The sequence below is a fragment of the Herpailurus yagouaroundi genome, unplaced genomic scaffold (genome assembly GCF_014898765.1).
Source record: "Herpailurus yagouaroundi ecotype Mexico unplaced genomic scaffold, PumYag 183, whole genome shotgun sequence".
Classification (NCBI taxonomy): domain Eukaryota; kingdom Metazoa; phylum Chordata; class Mammalia; order Carnivora; family Felidae; genus Herpailurus; species Herpailurus yagouaroundi.
In genome coordinates this window covers 19,032,570-19,051,839 of record NW_024412414.1, presented here as the reverse complement: position 1 = coordinate 19,051,839, position 19,270 = coordinate 19,032,570, and the positions used below count along the sequence as shown (strand labels likewise).

Here is a 19,270-nt window from a genome sequence, read left to right as displayed (position 1 = left end):
CATGTTATCCATATTTGTTGCTGTTTGCTTTTTTATATTCAGCAGTCTTTCCTGAAGAACCTTTGCAGTTGTTAGTGTAGGTCTGTCTCCTTTTAAAAAACTGTTGTATAGTATTCCATAGCATGGCTGTGTGAAATTGAGTGATTCTCCTACTGCTAACTGTTGAAATTACTTCCAGCTTTTCCCTGTACTTTTTTTTTTAATGTTTATTCATTTTTGAGAGACAGAGAGTGACAGAGCACGAGAGGAGAAGGGGCAGAGAGAGAGGGAGACACAGAATCAGAAACAGGCTCCAGGCTCCGAGTTGTCAGCACAGAGCCCAACACGGAGCTTGAACTCACAAACTGTGAAATCATGACCTGAGCCAAAGTCGGACGCATAACTGACTGAGCCACCCAGGTGCCCCCAGTTTTTCCCTGTTCTAAGCAATGCCACAGTGAGCATTTGCACACGCACCACTCTTTCTGTGTACAGGGGAGTTTCTTTCTCCAGGTCAGGTACTGAGAAAAGGAATCGCTGGGTCCCAGAGGGGATGGGTTCTTTCTTTTAATAGATACTGTCCTTCCTAGTTCCCATTTCAGCCGGGGGAAGCTCTGCTCCTTTTAACCCAAAGATTGGGAGTAATATTTCTAAGATCTCCTCTGGCTTCCAAGTAATTGTACTCTAAGACATTTGTTCTTTCTATATAACTTAGAATTAAGATCATCAGGCGTTACCCAAAACTCCACCTAACTGACCTGTGGAAAACGAAGTTGGATCTTGTCAAAAACAATACCTTTACGTAGGCACCTGAACTCTCAAGTTTAGGGTTGTCAGTAAAATATAAACATGATTAGGTCATACTCTGAGGTCTATAAAAAAAACCTTAAAATCTCATCTAACCATCAGAAATGAATACTCAAGGGGTGCATGGGTGGCTCAGTTGGTTAAGCATCCGACTTTGGCTCAGGTGAAGATCTCACAGCTCCAGAGTTCGAGCCCGGCGTCAGGCTCTGCTCTCAGTGCAGAGCACACTTTAGATCCTCTGTCCCCCCTCTCTCTGTCCCTCTCCTGCTTGTGTGCGTGCTCTCTCACCCTCTCTCTCAAAAATAAACATTAAAAAAAAAAAAGAAATGAGTACTCAAGGTTAGATTGTCCATTGACATAGCTCTTCCTCTTCTAAGAACTTACCTTGTAAAAGTAGTTGCCAAAATGTGCAAAATAATACATTCATTTGTTTACTCATAACTATTTACTGAGCCCTCATTATGTCTGAGGCATTTTTCTACAGAAGTGAACTAGACAGATAGGCTTCTCACTTATGAGCTTCCATTTGACTGAAGGGCAGACCCAATAGATGAGCAAACGAATACATTAAGGTGGTGTTTTCAGTACAGAACAAAAACCACGATAGGAGTAAAATGTGTATGGGAGCACTGGCCAAAATATTCATTATACCATTGACAGAGGGAGAAATTAGACATAGTCTAAATATTTATCACTGGAGTGTTTGTAAATAAATTACAGTATATCCCTATAAAGGATACTCAGTGGCTCTTAAGAAGAATGGGGTTGGTCTTTTTTACCTGATTTACATGGATAGCCACAATATATTACTGAGTGAGAAGAGTTAAGTGGCAGATAATATACATATTATTATCTCAGTATGTAAAAAGAATACACTAAGTGTGTGTGTGTGTGTGTGTGTGTATTCCTCATAGAACCTTCTATCATCTGCATATTTCATTTGTTTATATATATCATAACATATAATATACAACATTTAATATAAAACATTTTGTTTATATTATAGTGTTGTTATATTAAATTATTATATTATGTTATGTTATCATAAATTATATATTACATAAGAAGCAAACGAATGAAATATGCAGATGGTTGAAGGTTCTATGAGGCGACAAAGTACAGGCAACAGGATAGAATGTCAGGATAGGCATGCGAGGTGGTGGTTCAGTTTTAAATAGGGTGGTCAGAGAAGGCTTATAGGTAAATCTGAGGCACTGCCTGAGGTTGGTGAGGGCAGAATCATACAGATATTTGGGGAAGGGTGTTCCCCTCAGGGTGAACAGCAGTATGAAGTCCTAAAGCGGGAAGTGGATCTCGTCTGGTTGAGGAATTGCAGGAAGCCAGTGGGGCTAACGGGAGGTGGGACAGCGGTAAGTCACGACAGAAGATGTGGTCAGAGAGGGAGAGGAGCAGAGCATGAGGTCACAAGGATGGGAGCCCACCAGATCCTTGAGGACCTGGCTTTTGTCTCAGTGAGGTGGGAAATGATTGGCGGGTTTTTAGCAAGGGGTTGGATGCTCTGCCTTAGGTTTTAACAGGATCCCTCTGGCTGTTGTGGTCTAAGTAGACCAGAGTGGGTAGGAAGCAGTGGGTGCGGGTGACAGATGGTAGTTAGGAGAATTGCAGTAATCCTTAGGCAAGAGATGATGGTCGCTTCTCTCAGGTAACAGTGGAGGTTGAAAGTGGGCGGATTCTGTAGATCTTTCGAATATAGAGCCAACAGGCTTTGATGATGGATCCGATGTGGGATGTGAGAGGAACAGAGGTGTAGAACTGATTCCAAGGTTTTGGCCTAAGTAACTAGAGGAATGGAGTTACAGTAAATGAGGTGGGAAAGGCTGTGGGTGGAGTCGTTTGAGCATGGAAGAACAGGAGCTTGTGTTTGGACTCTTGGGACTGCCCATTAGACCTCCCTGTGGAAACAACTAGTAGTTGGACATGCGAGTCTGGAGTTTCAGGGACCTAAGTTGGAAATACAATTGTGGGAGTCATCAGTGTTTGTGTGGCGTAGAAAACCATGAGACGAGATGAGATCACGAGTAAGTGAATATAGATGAAGAAGAGTTCCAAGAACTGTGTCCTGGGCAGGCAGCTTGGTTAGAGAATAAAAATCATCACAAAGGATATATAAGAAACTTAACAGTGGTCGTATCTGGATCACAGGAAACTTTTACTTCACGTTATGCATTTCAGTGCTGTTTGAATTTTTCTGATTGTTACATGCTTGGAAAAGTAAGAAAGCATGTCATGCTTTTAGTTTTGGAGGAGGTTAGCTACCAGATCAGAGGTCCAAAAATTCCTTCTTTAGAACCAGTGAGTATCGGTGTATCTGTTTTATAAAAATTTAATGCTAAGGCAGTATTTTAAATGCCTGGTTTAATCATAGAAGGGATCCCTCTGCTAAGAAAAAATACAGAGTGTGTTGGGAAAGTAGCATATATCATGTACCTAAACGTATGGACTACTAGTAGGTCAAATATAAATGTGTATTAGGTTATATTATGTTTAAAGTAAAATGTTAACTTTTTAATCTGATTTATTAGACCTTAAGTTATTTGGAATTTATTTGGCCGGGTAGGTAAATTAGAAACATTTATTAACCCATATGCTTTACTGTTTCACCCTCCCGAAAGAAGATGATAATTTAGCTACACATGCAACTGAATTGATAAAATAGGGACGCTGTTAGGACGCATGGTGTAGTTAAAGAAGCTTAACTTAACTTCTAGGATGTGTTACCCAGCACCGTATCCCCTCAACGCATCTGCCTATTGAACACTTGAAATGCGCTATAGTTCAAATTGTGATGTGCTGTAAGTATAAAATACACACTGGATTTCGGGGCGCCTGAGTGGCTCAGTCAGTTAAGCGTCAGACTCTTGATTTCGGCTCAGGTCATGATCTCAGGGTTTGTGAGCTCGAGCCTCCCATCGGGCTCTGTGCTGGCAGTGCAGAGCCTGCTTGGGATTGTCTTTCTCCCCCTCTCTCTCTGCCCTTTCCTCTGCTCATGCCCTCTCTCTCTCCAAATGAATACAACCTTTAAAAATTCTAAAATAAACTCTGGATATCAAAAATGTAGTACAAAGAAAAGAATGTTAAGTATTTAGTTACAATTCATATAGCTTACATGTTGAAAGGATGGGTATATTGGATTTAACAAGATATTCAAATTAATTTTTCCTCTTTCTTTTTACTTCTTCAGTGTGATTACTTAGAAAATTTTAAATTACGGAAGTAACTCACATTGTATATATCTGTTGGGCAACACTGGGCCTAGGGCAGGGAGTTTTGTATGGCCGGTAGGCTAAGAATGTTTCTTTTTTTTTTTTAACGTTTATTTATTTTTGAGACAGAGAGAGACAGAGCATGAAGGGGGGAGGGTCAGAGAGAGAGAGACACAGAATCTGAAACAGGCTCCAGGCTCTGAGCTGTCAGCACAGAGCCTGACACGGGGCTTGAACTCACGGATCGCGAGATCATGACCTGAGCCGAAGTCGGAGGCTTAACCGACTGAGCCACCCAGACGCCCCTAAGAATGTTTCTTATGTTTCTAAATGGTTAAAAAAATCAAAAGAGGAATGTTTTGTGATATGTGAGAATTATATAAAATCCAACTTCTGGCATCCAGCGCTTCTTGTTAGTCAACTGGCATTGCAAAAAAAAAAAAAAAAAAAAAAAAAATAAATATATATATATATATATATCTCCAGTTAATATTGTCACATTTTGAACATTGTCAATAAACAAAAGGAACTTATCTTCTCTTTCATTACATAAGTATCTACATAACATCCTCAGTTTTGCCAGTTTGGCCCTCAAAGCCCAAAGTCCTCATTATCTGGCCCTGTAGAAAATGTTGGTTGCCCCTAGTCTGAATGGTCAGGGTTGAGTTCAGGCTGTTTTCGCTTGCTCCTGGGTACCCTTGTCAAGTCCCTAATATCCCCCAAAGTAGTTTTGTCATTTATCATTGAGGAGACTTAACTCCAGTGTCAGGGTGTTATAGAATCAAAGGAGAAATTACAGTCTCATCACTTTGTAAATGATGAAGTTCTGTACAAAGGTAACTCATTTGTTTGGAAGCACTTGAACCTCAGTCCCAAAACCATGATAGTATCTGGAAACCCAGATCCGGAAACACAGCCTTGGGCTGGCCAGGCTAATGCGTACATGGCTTTAACGAGATATGCTACATGTGTATGTGGTGCTGTTACTGACAGTCCCTTCCTGTCCTCTTTTCTTGAAGTTGAAAGAAGAAGACGATTTAACATAAATGATCGCATTAAAGAACTAGGTACTTTGATTCCCAAGTCCAATGATCCGTGAGTACAATTCCATGTTAATCTGCATTGTATATTTTTGGGGACCTTAATGCTTATTCATATGTTGCAGAAAGGGCACAGTTCTAAAAACCAGAGTCAGGAAGCACCCCCCTGAACCATTGGTTCCACGTCTGGTATAGTTATCCCTTTCCTTGTTAGTCTGGCCAAACTAAAATTTTGAGAGAAATGAACTGAATTGTATTAAACGGTTATTGGGCATAAGGTCTTCAGCTTTGGATACGAGGAGGTGGCTTTCTGAAATCTGAGACTCCTTGGCAAATGATCACCAAGCTGTTGGAAGAATTCTCTTTAATGGTTGCAGGATAGAGATTTCAGTAGCTGTTCAAGCAAGAGCTGTTGACCATTTGCTGGAGAGCTCAACAGTATCTGTGGGCTGGTATAGGAGACTCCATGTCTAACACTCAACAGCCATAAGGTCAAAAAAAAATTTTTTTTAACTTGCATGCCCTTTATATGCTTTACCGATCTAGAAAAAAATAATTTTTTAAAATTCTTTCAAGTACTGGTCAGCAGATTTGGATTTCAGCTTCCAGTCTCTGCCCACCTTCCCGCCCACACCGCCCCTCTCCCCGTTTCAGATGGAGAGCAGTTGTAAAGATAATTTTCCTACTGTGTCAGCAAGTAGGACAACAAGTACACAATTTTTATCTACTAGAAAGTGACCCGTTTGATGTAAGAGGCAGGAGGATGTATACGTTTTAATGACCCCCAGTGGCGTGGTCTGAAATTAGCCTTTGAATAGAACCTTTTAGCTACCTAATAAAATGTAAAGATGAAATCAAGCATTATTCATGCAAGCCTTATTAAATTTGCTATTCACGTTATTGTCAGGGAATTTGTGACAAAATAAAATAAAATCATGGCCCATTGTAAGGTGGCTTTGATGAATGTTCAAGCACAATTTCCATCATCCACATTTTGCTTTGCCAGGTTTCAAGGAAAAGCCATTTTGAAACTCACAACATTCAAATTCTCAGTTCTGCCGCACAAATTTATCCTACTAAGGGGCTGCGACCTTCATTTCCTATAGTCAGTCTTGCATGATAGTTGAAATTGAATTCCCATTTTCCTGTTCTTTATCAGCGTTCACTTTTTAGCATATTCTTTTAAACTGTAGCATGTGAATCTCTTTAGCAACATTATGAAATTATGGGGCTGCAGTGAAAGCCTCTATTTGCATATCTTCTTTCTCTATTGTATTAGAATACTTACGTGTTTATAATCTGAACTGATAATGATCTTTAATTGTAGGCATTGTTTTAAGATAAATGGACTATAATCTCTAATGGGAGTTTTTCCCTACCAGGTTTCTGGAACAGGCTCTGGGGCTGCTACAGAGACACCATCTAGTGAACCAGGGTCTTAGCCCCACACGCTCTCCCCCCCCCATAGCAGATCCGCTTTCGCTGATTTATATATTGGGAATCTTTATATAGTTCTGTGTGGGAAAAGGGTTGCTGTCATTACCAGAAAAAAAAAGTTTGAAAACCCTTCCTTTAAGCCTAAAAGCCTGATTCATTGGATGTCACAAGGAAGCAAAACCTGAGATAATTGGTTGAAATAGTCACTTCTTAAAAACTGAGTCGCTGCTCACGTGTTTCACCATGGGTTTTTCAACCTACTGGTCTAGTTGAGGCATCTTTCATTACGGTTACATCCCTCTCTGGCTGCTCAAGTGTTGGTTACTTTGACCTCAGCCCTGAATATTAAACAAGTCTGTGCTCCCTCTATCTCAGCACACCTCCCTGGGTAGCCATCTTTGGTGCTCAGACCCCAGGGATAAACCTCAGGGAATTCTCTAGGGGCCATAAGTCTGCCTCTCGTGGGAGAACTTCTGTTTTGTTCTTCATCTAATCCATATGAGGATCAATTACTTGGTGGCTTGTTTTAATGGCTCTCCATTCACACATCCCAGCTGATACTTCAATCTGCCTTGAGCAGCTATAGATTATGGGGTAGGAGAGTTTTCATACATTAAGTCGTTTTTTTTTTTTTTTCATTGTCCTCGTCATCATCATCATGAACACTGTGAAAGAGCTCTGATTAATTTAAAGTACTACAGAAATACCATTTATGTAATTATAATTTCATTCTTAATTATTTTTCTGAGAGTGCTCTAAATTTTTCAGCTCACTTTTACCTACATTTTAATGGTGTTCTTAATTTCCTTATATATGAGTGCATTACAGCTACAGTGATTAAAACCTGAAAGGCACCAAGCTCAGGCTGCCCGGGTTTGAATTCCAAAACAGTCCCTTACTAGATATGTGATCTTGGGATAGATGCTTGAATTCTTGTACTTGATTTTCCTCGTCTGTTAAAAAAAAAAAAAAGAAAGAAAAAAGGCGGGGTGGGGGGGGCGGTTGGATCAGAATATTCCTACCTAGTCTGCTTGTTCTAAGACCTCAGCCACGTAAGAAGAACACTATTGTGGTTTAGTGCATGGAAGTCTGGAGCCAGATTCTCTAGGCTTCCTGGCTCTACTGTGTGACCTAGCTGTGTGACCTTGGGCCCTTTACCTCTCTGTGCCTTTTTTACCCAATCCATAAAATGGGGATAATATCAGTGCCTAGCCATTGAGGTAGTTACGATGAAATGAGCTGTAAAACACCTTAAAATGTACCCCCATAGTAAAAGGTACTTAAAGGTAGCCATGATAATTCTCATGTTGAGCCCTTACCACAATGCCTGCTCCATCATTTGAATTGTATTCTAAACTTTTCATAGCACCTTCAGGTAACAGGCTTCCTTATATTCTAGTAACATACCTGTGAGGCTGCTCATACGTGTGTAGTATCACCATTTTATAGATGAAGAAACTGGGACACAGAGAGAGGTTAGATAACTTGCCCATGAATATTCATGAGAAAATCCAAGGATACATCTTTTATGCTTCACACAGTCAAGTAGCAGGATCTCATGGAATTTTTTTTTTAACTGTAGCTTATTCTGTCTGTCTGAATGAGTTAACATTGGTAGTCCTAGAAACCTTTAACTATTTAATATAGTTTTTAAGAATACTGATTATTGTAATCAACAGACCTAAATCTAAGTCCTGGCTACACCCTATAGTAATTCTGTGACCAAGGGCAAGGTGAAGAGTGTCTTGTTTCAACACGTGCACAACGTCCCTCCCATTCAAGGCACTTGTTTGGGTTAAGATCATGTATAAGAAGTGGGTGGACAGCGTCTGGCACATGGCAAGCCCTTGATGAATGACAGCTGTCATCAGCTTGCCGTTGTTACCAGGCCTTTAGAGATGGAGCGCACTGCATCATGGGTCCTCAGTGTGCCTCCAGTCCTGAGAAAGGCTGCTCTCTTCTGTCTTGGTTACAGAGACATGCGCTGGAACAAGGGAACCATTTTGAAAGCCTCTGTGGACTATATTCGAAAGTTGCAGCGAGAACAGCAACGTGCAAAGGAGCTTGAAACCCGACAGAAGAAACTGGAGCATGCCAACCGGCACCTGTTGCTCAGGATACAGGTACGGGCACGTACGAAGTGCCACCGACTTGGAGGTTGGGAGGGGGAGGCTGTCTAACAAGCCATGGGGGACCTGACGTACACGATCCTCGTACAGTAGGTAGCCGTTATTCGTGGGTTCCCAATTTGCGAATTTGCCTACTCGTTAAAAATTTGCTGTAACTCCAAGATCCGTGTTTGGGGTGCCTTCATGGTTACTGGTGGATATGCTCAGAGGGGCAGATTTGAGTTAAGGTCGAACAAGGCATTGACCTGCTGTCTTCTTTCAGCTCACCCTATAAACAAGCATCCTTTTTGTGGGCCTTTTTTCACATTTTTGTGGGTTTCATGGGTGAATTTTGCTGCTTAAAACGGCCCCCAAGTGTAGTGCTGAAGTTGTCTGGTGTCCAAAGCACGAGAAGGCCGTGCTGTGTCTTATGGAGATAAGTTTCCTTCATATGTGACTTGCAGCACTGTTGGCTGTGAGTTCGATGTTAATGCATCAATGTTATTTATTAAATAAGGTCTCTTTAAACCTAAAATAAGGTTGCATTATGGATCAGTTGATGAAAATGTTGTGGCTGGACACTCACAGAAACCTAACCCCATATTTCCTCTGGGAATAATCATTTGGTATCTACTAAATCAGGGTTCAGAGTGACTTCATAGAACGTGACTGTCTTAGTCTGTTTGGGCTGCTGTAACAAAAATACGACAGACTGGGTGACTTTCACAACAAAGGTTATTTCTCAGAATTCTGGAGACTCAGAGTCCAAGATCAAGGGGCAGGTAGATTCGGTGTCTGATGACAGCCCACTTTCTGTTTCATAGGCCGCTGTAGTCTCACTGGGTGCTAACATGGCAGTGGAGGGAGGGAACTCTCTGGTGTCTCTTTTATAAGGGCACAAATCCCATTCATGAGGACTCCACCCTCATGACCTAATCATAGTCCAAAGCCCTACCTCCAGACATATCACATTAGGGATTAGATTTCAACAAATGAGTTTTCGGGAGGGGAGGGATGCATTCAGTCTATCGCAATAGTTACCTCAAATAATGAGAACTGAGCATAGTTGTTGAATGCCAAGATGCCTTAGGATTTGGTGGAGTTATGTAGTCTATGGTCAAAGCCCATGTTTGTAGGGAACTTGAGGACATCCAGCAGATCTTATCCTCAAGATACAAATTTTAGAAATAGTTACAGATAGTGAAGTTATACTATATGTGTCTGTAACTTACACTATTCGTTCTTAGAGGGAGAAATACTAATTTTAATGAAGAGTGGAATTCATCTGTCATTCTGTGTATTGACTGTATGTACAAGTGTGAAGTGTGAGATGGGACAGTATTTCTGTAGTATCAGCTCTTGGTACTTCTCTTAGGCCCTTGGTCTCTCATGCTGAGTGTAAACATAGCTTCCTCTGAAACTGTCTTGAAGAAGAGAAAGAACACCGGGCTCTGCCAGTGACCAAAGGAGTTTGCAGGAGTGATTCTCATTTACCTGCTGACTCTGCGTGCAGGCCACCAGTAAGAAGCAATTAACAGAACACATTCTTCTTGAGTAGATGGACCCGCCTTTTACCATTTTTTCAGGTGCCCAGTGCAACTGTTTGTGGAACACCAAAGCACAGCCTGACCCTTCAGACAGCGTTGTGTTTCAGCTGGTGGTGTTAATCCTGGACACTGAACCGCTTTAACAGAGTAATTCATTTATAGTAATAGTCTCCGATCTTTTGAATACCCCACGGCACTGTTGACATTTCCATGAATGTCACTTCTTTCATTTCAGCCCTGGGTCGGGGTGGCAGAAGACGATTCTCCTCTAGGGGGTGCATTTTAGAATGTCCGTAGTGCAGTAGAGATTGCTTGTCATTTGAAGATACCTTTTTTTATGATCTTTTCTTTTGGTTTTTGTTTGCTTCATGTTCGATCTCTTCAGTTTGTAGCCATACGTCTTTTTCTCTTGAACTTAACATTCCCATTTATAAAAACAGCTCCTCCTAATGTGTTATTTCCTTCTAGAAATGTTAAAACACAGGAACTGTTTTGAAAGAGGCTAGGTTTTGTTTTAAGCTTCCCAACATGTCTCTTCATGTGGAATGGAATATTGTGAAATGTGTGGATTGGAAATTCCACAGTGATGATGTCTTGGGTTTCTTCCAGTGACCCTGTGAGGCAGCCTTTCGAACTTTTGCCTATCACGGAAAACGTTATTAATTAGGAAAGCACCGCCATGCAGTGAGCCTGAGGTCCCCAGATGAGATTTATCACATTATTTTGAAATCTAAGTAACGCTTTAATCAGCTGATAAACATTTTTAATTAAACAACAAAAGATCAGAGTAAGATGTTTGCCTCTTTTAATCCAGCTGTTTTTTTTTTTTTTTTTTTTTTAAAGATGATCTTCATGTGTGGGGAGCTGTTCTTATTAGCATGTTGGTGTAGATTTACAATAGTGCTTGTTTTCAGCTTGGGCCTAAGGGCTTCCTTTCATTTTTACTCTAAGTGATGCATGCAGAAATTTTCACAGAAGAAAGAGCTTGAAGCCTTTGTATCATTGGAACTGGTATTTTATTAAAGAGCCCAAGGCTTTAAAATGATGCCTGGAGAGACTTGTGTTTCTGGAGATTGTGCACAGGAACATGCACATACTCGGGTGACATCTCAGGCTCCCATCTCTTATTTGTCATGCATCCAGAGAACGATCTTGCAAATTGAATGATCTTGACTACAGACTGAACGTGACTTTTCAGGAACATGTGTTTCGAGGCTCGTGGGCAGAGATTGGATGGCCGGGCCACGTTGGAGGCTACTCTTCCCTCCTTCATGAGGCAAGGTGACTTGCTTCAGATTTATTTTCTGTCAGTATCATGTTCGGGTACACGGCAAGCTTAGAAAGGATCGCCTCGGCATGTAGAAGTAGAATGCTCATCGAGAGTCAGTTGGGTTCATCCTAAGAGGGTCCAGGGAAAATCACTAAGAATGGAAAGAGCTTGCTTGGAAGGCATTTTGAGGTAAGGAACCAGGGGAGGCGAGGCTGTGACACTTAGGAAGTGCGTCAGTCTGCTCAGGCTGCCATAACAAATACCACAGGCAGGGCCGCTTAAACACCACAAAGAAACATAGCCTCTCAGGGTTCTGGAGGCTAGAAAGCCAAGGTCAGAATGTGGGCAGAGTTGGTTTTTCTGTACTTCTCTTAGAGGCTGCCTTTTCCTTGTGTTTTCCCTGGGTATGTCTCTGTGTCTGAATCTCTTCTTCTTAGGAGGACATTGGTCCTTTTGGATGTTGGACTAGAACCTACCCACAGGACCTCATTTGATTTAATTACCTCTTTAAAAAAAGCATCTCCAGGGTCACCTGGGTGGCTCACTCGGTTAAGCATCCGACTTCAGGTCAGGTCATGATCTCACAGTTCATGGGTTCAAGCCCAACATTGGGCTCTGTGCTGACCGTGTGGAGCTACTTTGGATCCTCTGTCTCCCTCTCTCTCTTCCCCTCCCCTGCTCTTCTCTCTCTCTCTCTCTCTCTCACTCTCTGAAAAATAAATAAACATTAAAACAAAAACAGTATCTCCAAGTCACATTCTGAGGGGTTGGGGTTAGCACTTGAACCTATGAGTTTTTCAGTTCACCCCATAATGGGAAGGATGTGAAGAAAGTGTAGAAAGAGATTATTCACCTTCCCTATAAGAACTTTCTTTTGGGATAAAAACAAACAAACGAACAACAGCAAAAAAAAAAAAAAAAAAAAAAAACCAAAAACAAAAAAAAAAACAAAAAACAAAAAACGAGCGAAAACTTCCCTTGGCCTTGGTAAGATGAATTAAGTGATGTTTCTCAAACCTAAGTTACTTGTGTAGAACTTTTGTCACTACTACCCAGACTTTATCAGCTCATGGTACCCTTAGTACCTTAGTAATTTTTCACTGCGTCCTAGACCAAAGAAATATGGACCATTTCTTTGTTAGGTCCAAACAGCTCATTGAATATTTAGGTCCTACCAACTTAGCAGCCATTGGAAATTATAAAACCTATAAACTGAAAGCAAAACACTAGCATTTTTATTTTATTTTTAAATAACCACATTACCTACTAATGGGATACATGTGTCTATTGGCCACCACACAGCTTCTTGGGTCTTGGAATCCGATTGGACAGTGCCACCCTCATGTCTCACTCCTTGATTTTCATGCAATTCTTTTTTTGTTTTATCGCAGCAACTGTCGAAGACTTGGCTTTGCAGGGATTATGATGTGATGGAAAAGGGTGTAGCGCCACCTAATGCTGAAACTGTGAACTGTCTTGAATTTGGTAGTTCTCAGAGTAGTGCACTATTTCCCTGGGTATTAAAAAAAAATGTTTTTAATGTTTATTTATTTTTGAGAGAGAGAGAGAGATAGAGAGTAAGAGAGGGACAGAGAGAGAGACACACAGAGAATCAGAAGCAGGCTTCAGGCTCTGAGCTGTCAGCACAGAGCCTGACGCAGGGCTCGAACTCACAGACCACAAGATCATGTCCTTAGCCAAAGTCAGACACTTAACTGACTGAGCCACACAGGCGCCCCTCCCTGGGTATTTAAAAATGTGTCAGTGTCCTGGATGTGTGTGCACAGTGGAGGGACCCCAGAACTATATTATTTACCAAATGTTTTCCTTTAATCTCACATTTTGAAATTTTATTTTCATGTTTATTTTTATTTTCATGTTTTTAAAAATTTATCTTCATGAATATTGATATCTCAGTCTCTCTATCATTAATAGATAATGAAATGCATATACCACCTAAAAATCATGTCCTTGGGGCGCCTGGGTGGCGCAGTCGGTTAAGCGTCCGACTTCAGCCAGGTCACGATCTCGCGGTCCGCGAGTTCGAGCCCCGCGTCGGGCTCTGGGCTGATGGCTCAGGGCCTGGAGCCTGTTTCCGATTCTGTGTCTCCCTCTCTCTCTGCCCCTCCCCCGTTCATGCTCTGTCTCTCTCTGTCCCAAAAATAAATAAACGTTGAAAAAAAAATTAAAAAAAAAAAAATCATGTCCTTATATCGTCCGTGGTTCCTATACTCTTCAGAAATAGTATTTATTAATTTAATGTTTTTTGACATTTATTCAGTTTTGAGAGACATAGAGTGACCGGGGAGGGGCAGAGAGAGAGGGAGACATAGAATCCAAAGCAGGCTCCAAGCTCTGAGCTGTCAGCACAGAGCCCAACATGGGGCTCCAACCCACGAACCATGAGATCATGACCTGAGCTGAAGTCGGATGCTTAACCGACTAAGCCACCCAGGCACCCCAGCATTTATTAATTTAAAAAAAATTTTTTTCAACGTTTATTTATTTTTGGGACAGAGAGAGACAGAGCATGAACAGGCGAGGGGCAGAGAGAGAGAGGGAGACACAGAATCGGAAACAGGCTCCAGGCTCTGAGCCATCAGCCCAGAGCCCAACGCGGGGCTCGAACTCACGGACTGCAAGATCGTGACCCTGGCTGAAGTCGGACGCTCAACCGTCTGCGCCACCCAGGCGCCCCCAGCATTTATTAATTTAAAAGAACAAAATAATTGTTTTCATAATGTATTGGGGTTTTTTTTTCCTCTAAATGTCTGATTCTTTTTTAATACTTTACTTTTTAGAGAAGTTTTATTTATATTTTAAAAAATATTTTTAATGTTTATTTATTTTTGAGACAGAGAGAGACAGAGCATGAGTGGAGGAGGGTAGAAAGAGAGAGGAAGACATAGAATCCGAAGCAGGCTCCAGGCTCTGAGCTGTCAGCACAGAGCCCGACGTGGGGCTTGAACTCATGAGCTGTGTGGTCATGACCTGAGCTGAAGTCGGACACCCAACCGACTGAGCCACCCAGGTGCCCCTAGAGAAGTTTAAGGTGCACAGGAAAATTGAGAAGGCAAAGAGATTCCCCATGTACTTCTTGCTCTCCCACATGTACAGCCTCTGGAGCTGTCACCATCCCCTGTCAGAGTGGTACATTCACTGTCACTGATGGACCTATACTGCACAATGCTGCCCCCCAAAGTCCCCCTTTACACTAATGTTCACTGTCAGTGTTGTACATCTTTTGAGTTGGAGCAAATGCAGAATGACCTGTATGCCTCATTATAGTATCCTATACCGTGCTTTCACTGCCTAAAATCCTTTGTACTCCCCCTTTTTAAGCATCTGATTGTTTGCTTCTATTTTAGGAACTTGAAATGCAGGCTCGAGCTCATGGACTTTCGCTCATCCCATCCACGGGCCTCTGCTCTCCAGATTTGGTGAATCGGATCATCAAGCAAGAACCCGCTCTTGAGAACTGCAGCCAAGACCTCCTTCAGCACCACGCAGACCTCCCTTGTACGACGACACTCGATCTCACAGATGGCACCATCACCTTCAACAACAACCTTGGAGCCGGGACCGAAAGCAACCAGGCCTATAGCGTCCCCACAAAAATGGGATCCAAACTGGAAGACATCCTGATGGATGACACTCTTTCTCCCGTTGGCGTAACTGACCCACTCCTTTCGTCGGTGTCTCCCGGAGCCTCCAAAGCCAGCAGCCGAAGGAGCAGCATGAGCATGGAAGAAACCGAGCATGCTTGTTAGCAGGCCCTCCCTGCTCTGCGCTGTCCAAAACTGCTTCCTTTCTTGATTCGTAGGTTTCATAATTTACCTGAAGGGGTTTTCTTGATAATTTTCCTTTAATATGAAAAAATTTTTTTTCATGCTTTATCAATAGCCCAGGATATATTTTATTTTTAGAATTTGGTGCAACGGACTTGTATATTCTATTTTACAACTACAAATGCCTCCAAAGTATTGTACGATAAGCGTGCAGTATCTGTGAACTGAATTCACCCCGGACTCTAGCTTTCTGAGCAAGAGGATTTTTGCATCAGAGAAATTTCTGTCCATTTTTATCCAGGGGAGACTTGGTTTGAGATTTTTATGCCTGTGACATCTTTGGAAATTAAATGTCAAGTTTAATCGAAAGAATGTAAACCAACCAAATAAAAGAAACCCAGAGAGAAAGAGATTGAGGAAAGAGAAGAAGAAAAGAAATCCACACTGACCCTTTTTTTAATTTGTAAATGTATTGATTCATTGGTACTGCCTTAAAGATCCAGTACCGTTCTAACGCCATTTAGTCTTTCTGCTGCGAACTGTTTAAGGCAATACAATATTCTGTAAAAGAAAAAAAAAGTGCAACCAATTTTGTGAGGATTGTCTGGTTAGAAAATGTAACTGCTCTGCCATACTTAGGTGCAAGTGAAATTGAAGGGTTAGAGACCAAGGATCTGAAACATGGGGTCTCATCTTGCTGTCCTTCACTCTCTGCTCTGATTACAGTTACCCTCATCCATGAGTGTGATTCTGTTTTCCCTAACCTGTATTTTATTTTGAAAAGGAAATGCATGTCCTCTCAAAGGAACATATTGAGGAGCCCTGAAAGTTGTCCTATTTGTTTCTCCCCCCCACCCCCTTCAATTTCACTTTTGATAAGAAAACCAAACTGGGCACATTTCTAATCAGCTTTCCTATTTTTATTTTTAAATTATGTTTTCCTGTTCATTTGATTTGTACAGATTCTTTATTATCATCGTTCTTTTCCATATGTTTGTATTAATTTGTAAGAGTATGCATCTTAAAATGGCAAGGTTTCAATATTTTTACAACTCACTCGTGGTTTTCCGCATTCTTTGTACACACGTGAAAGAAAACTTTTATGCAAGGTCTTGTGTTTCAAGAGAGCTTTGCGAATATTTTGTATGTGACAGTCTCACTCAGAACTGTTTTTTCCACACATTTAAGGTGTAGTATTAATAGGTGAAAACCAGCTTTCTAGAGAGAATAAACTTGCATATTTATTTTTAGTGATATAAAAGTAGCAATATTCTTGGAGACTGATAACCATAGCGTTAATATGCCCATTGTAGTCACTTAAATTGGGGTTCATTTCAGCAAACTTGCTGAATTTTCTTGAAGGAGCGAAATACTGTGTTGGCAAATTACTGTTACTTGATAACAGTGTTTTAACAAGCAGCGACGTTGTAAGTTAGTCTCAGTGCATTATCTTGTGTAGTCCTATGCAATAATAGTATAGTGTTACATGTAATCTATCTGGCCTACGTGTTTTATACAGCTGACATACGGTGTTAAGAGCCAGGCTGTTGAATGGAATTTCTCAGTAGCAGCCTACAATTGAATAGCAAGGGGCATAAAGCATATCCATTCAGAATGAAGTGCCTTAAATATAGCAGTAGTCTTTTTTGGACTAGCACTGACTGAACTGTAATATAGGAGACAGTTTCAAGATGGTATCTATAGTCAAGAGGATCATGGAGCATGGTGCCTATGTAGACAATATAAGAGCTTCCAATTTTCCTTCAGATATTTTTAATATTAAATATATTTTAGTGACAGAGTGCCAACTTCTTTCATCAGGAAACCTTATTCAGGAGGTTGTTTTTTTTTTTTTTTTTAAAGAAAACGAGTTTAAATATCAAATCTGAATTGGTGGATGGGTATTGGATGGTTCAAAGCGAAGGTGTGATTGTCAAGTGTTTGAATGGATGGCTTCCATGAAAATAATCGACTGCATAGTTCCCATGCACGTCGGGCAACGAGAATCCTTGGAGACATTGATGATGCTATCAGTTTTATAGCTTTATTACTTAAGGGGGTAGGGAAAATTAATTCCCATTCTTTCAGTCCCCTTAATTGTATAGCTCTTTTCCTAGAATAGTGATGCAGATTTGCATGAACAGCTAACTGTACCATAGTGTTCATTGATACAATCATAGCATTGTCTGGTTTTCTCTTCATATCTCTATGGGGGGAGGGGAGCCGGGTGAAGAAGTCAAAGATCGCGATGGTATGATGCTTCTTTTCTTTAGCTGATTTTGAGGGTTCTTAAAAAATGGTGCAAGGTTGCATAGCCCCTGGCCCAGGGAAGGTGACCAGGGCCAAGTGACCTCATAGAAAGCTCTGTTGAAAGGAAGCATGGCATCTTGTACCACTGTCCTGACTTTCGCAACTCCTGAGCTCACTGTTGCCTGCTTCCCCATCCCCCTCTTCTTAAGAGACAATTTCTGGGATTGGCGGGTGAGTAAGCCCAGGAGAATGCTGCAGCCTCGGGGGTGGTTTTCTTTCTTTCTTTTTTGCCAAATCGAGTGTGGATTTGTTGTAGGGACTAGTTAAGCCAAGAAGCGGTGGTTTGGGGTCGCCATTTGTGACGAGAGAATGATCCACACCACTCCCCCCATCCCCGAGAGCAGACTGGTGCCTCGGGGTTGGGCCTCCATGTGGAGGGACCAAAATGCCAAACTTGCCCACCTGCCTCTGGGTAAGGCAACGGAAACACCAAACCTTTTGACTTTGCCAAAAACCCTACTACCAACCTGGTCATACATAGGATGACAAAGTTCTTTCTGGTTGTTTTTTAAATAATAAAGCAATAAGAACAAATACATAGGAAGTTAAGAGATATAAAATAAAGCACAAAGGAATGCACTTATTAATATTTTTTAAAAATGCACTGGGGAAAAGTTGGTGTTGATAACAGTATATTAAAAAAAACCCTATGTCTTGAAAAAATGACAAATGACTGTCTCTTGCGGACGCTTGGTACTGTAATGTTAATAATATAGTCACCTGCTGTTGGATGCAGCAATAATTTCTGTATGGTCCATAGCACTGTATATTATGGATCGATATTAATGTATCCGATGAAATAATTGAACTGTTGTTCTTGATAGCCTCATTAAAGCATTTGGTTTTTCACATAGTGGTGGCCAGTTTTTTTTAGTTACTTGACAATCTTGAATATTGCTTGCCTTATCAGGAATGGTAGCACACCCTTTCTTCTGATTTTACGAATAACAAATTGCATGAGAAATTTTAAAATGCCAGTAAGTACTTTTTTGGTTTTAAATGCCATTCTAAGATATTACTTTTTGGTTTTAAACATTTTTTGATTATGACTTGCACTCAGATGAACTATAATTATACAGCTTTTTTCCCCCCTCTGAATTTGGGGGAGATTTTAAACTCCCAGATGCCAAGAATTCATTTTACATATAGGAGTTTTATTTAACATGTTTTAGTGAGAGGTGGCTTTACAAAAAGAGAAATTGTCGGAGAAGCCCTTGCCTATTTACGAAAAAGATACTGGGTTTTTAAAATACAAATTTACAATAATGAAAGCTTAATATACCCAGGTTGCCAGCTCCTGGCTGTATTTTTTTTAAATACAGCACTTAGGAATCATTTGATAAATGTTGGATTTGACTTGGGAAGTGTCAGACAAAACATGTCTTTATTCCCCAGCTAGACCTTAAACTTCTGCCCTCTCTAAAACATTTTCTGGTTTAACCTCTGGAGAAAATGCGCAAGAAACTTCCTGTAATGCTTCTGATCTGATTGTCAGCTTTTTCTTAAATTTGATTTTTTTCCCTTAAATTGTAATATACAATAATCAAACCCTTTCTTTTGCAGAGTTATTTGAATTATTTATATTTCCCATAGAAATGTGATTGTGTGATGCCTTAAAAACGTGTAAAAGTAGGAAGATTTCCTCTCTGAACAAGAGGTTTTCTGGGCACCGCCGAAAGCAGGTAAGTTGAAGGTTGAAGCTCAGTATCTCAGGATGTCTACCGCAGAACCTTAACACTGACCTGTCATTTGCCGGTTCA

The 19,270-nt window shown here is 40.9% G+C and overlaps 1 protein-coding gene across 3 annotated transcripts in view; it reads left to right on the top strand.

Annotated features, from left to right (window-relative positions):
* The window catches only part of MITF (melanocyte inducing transcription factor), a 66,965-nt gene extending 48,602 nt beyond the window's left edge, over positions 1–18,363 (top strand). For all 3 annotated transcript variants that reach the window (XM_040492163.1, XM_040492162.1, XM_040492161.1), the window contains exons 7-9: positions 5,030–5,105; positions 8,463–8,610; positions 14,781–18,363. In XM_040492163.1, the coding sequence (XP_040348097.1) occupies positions 5,030–5,105; positions 8,463–8,610; positions 14,781–15,182 (626 nt within the window). In that variant the 3' untranslated portion in view covers positions 15,183–18,363. The remainder of the gene's footprint in view (positions 1–5,029; positions 5,106–8,462; positions 8,611–14,780) is intronic.
* Positions 18,364–19,270: the final 907 nt, after the last annotated feature.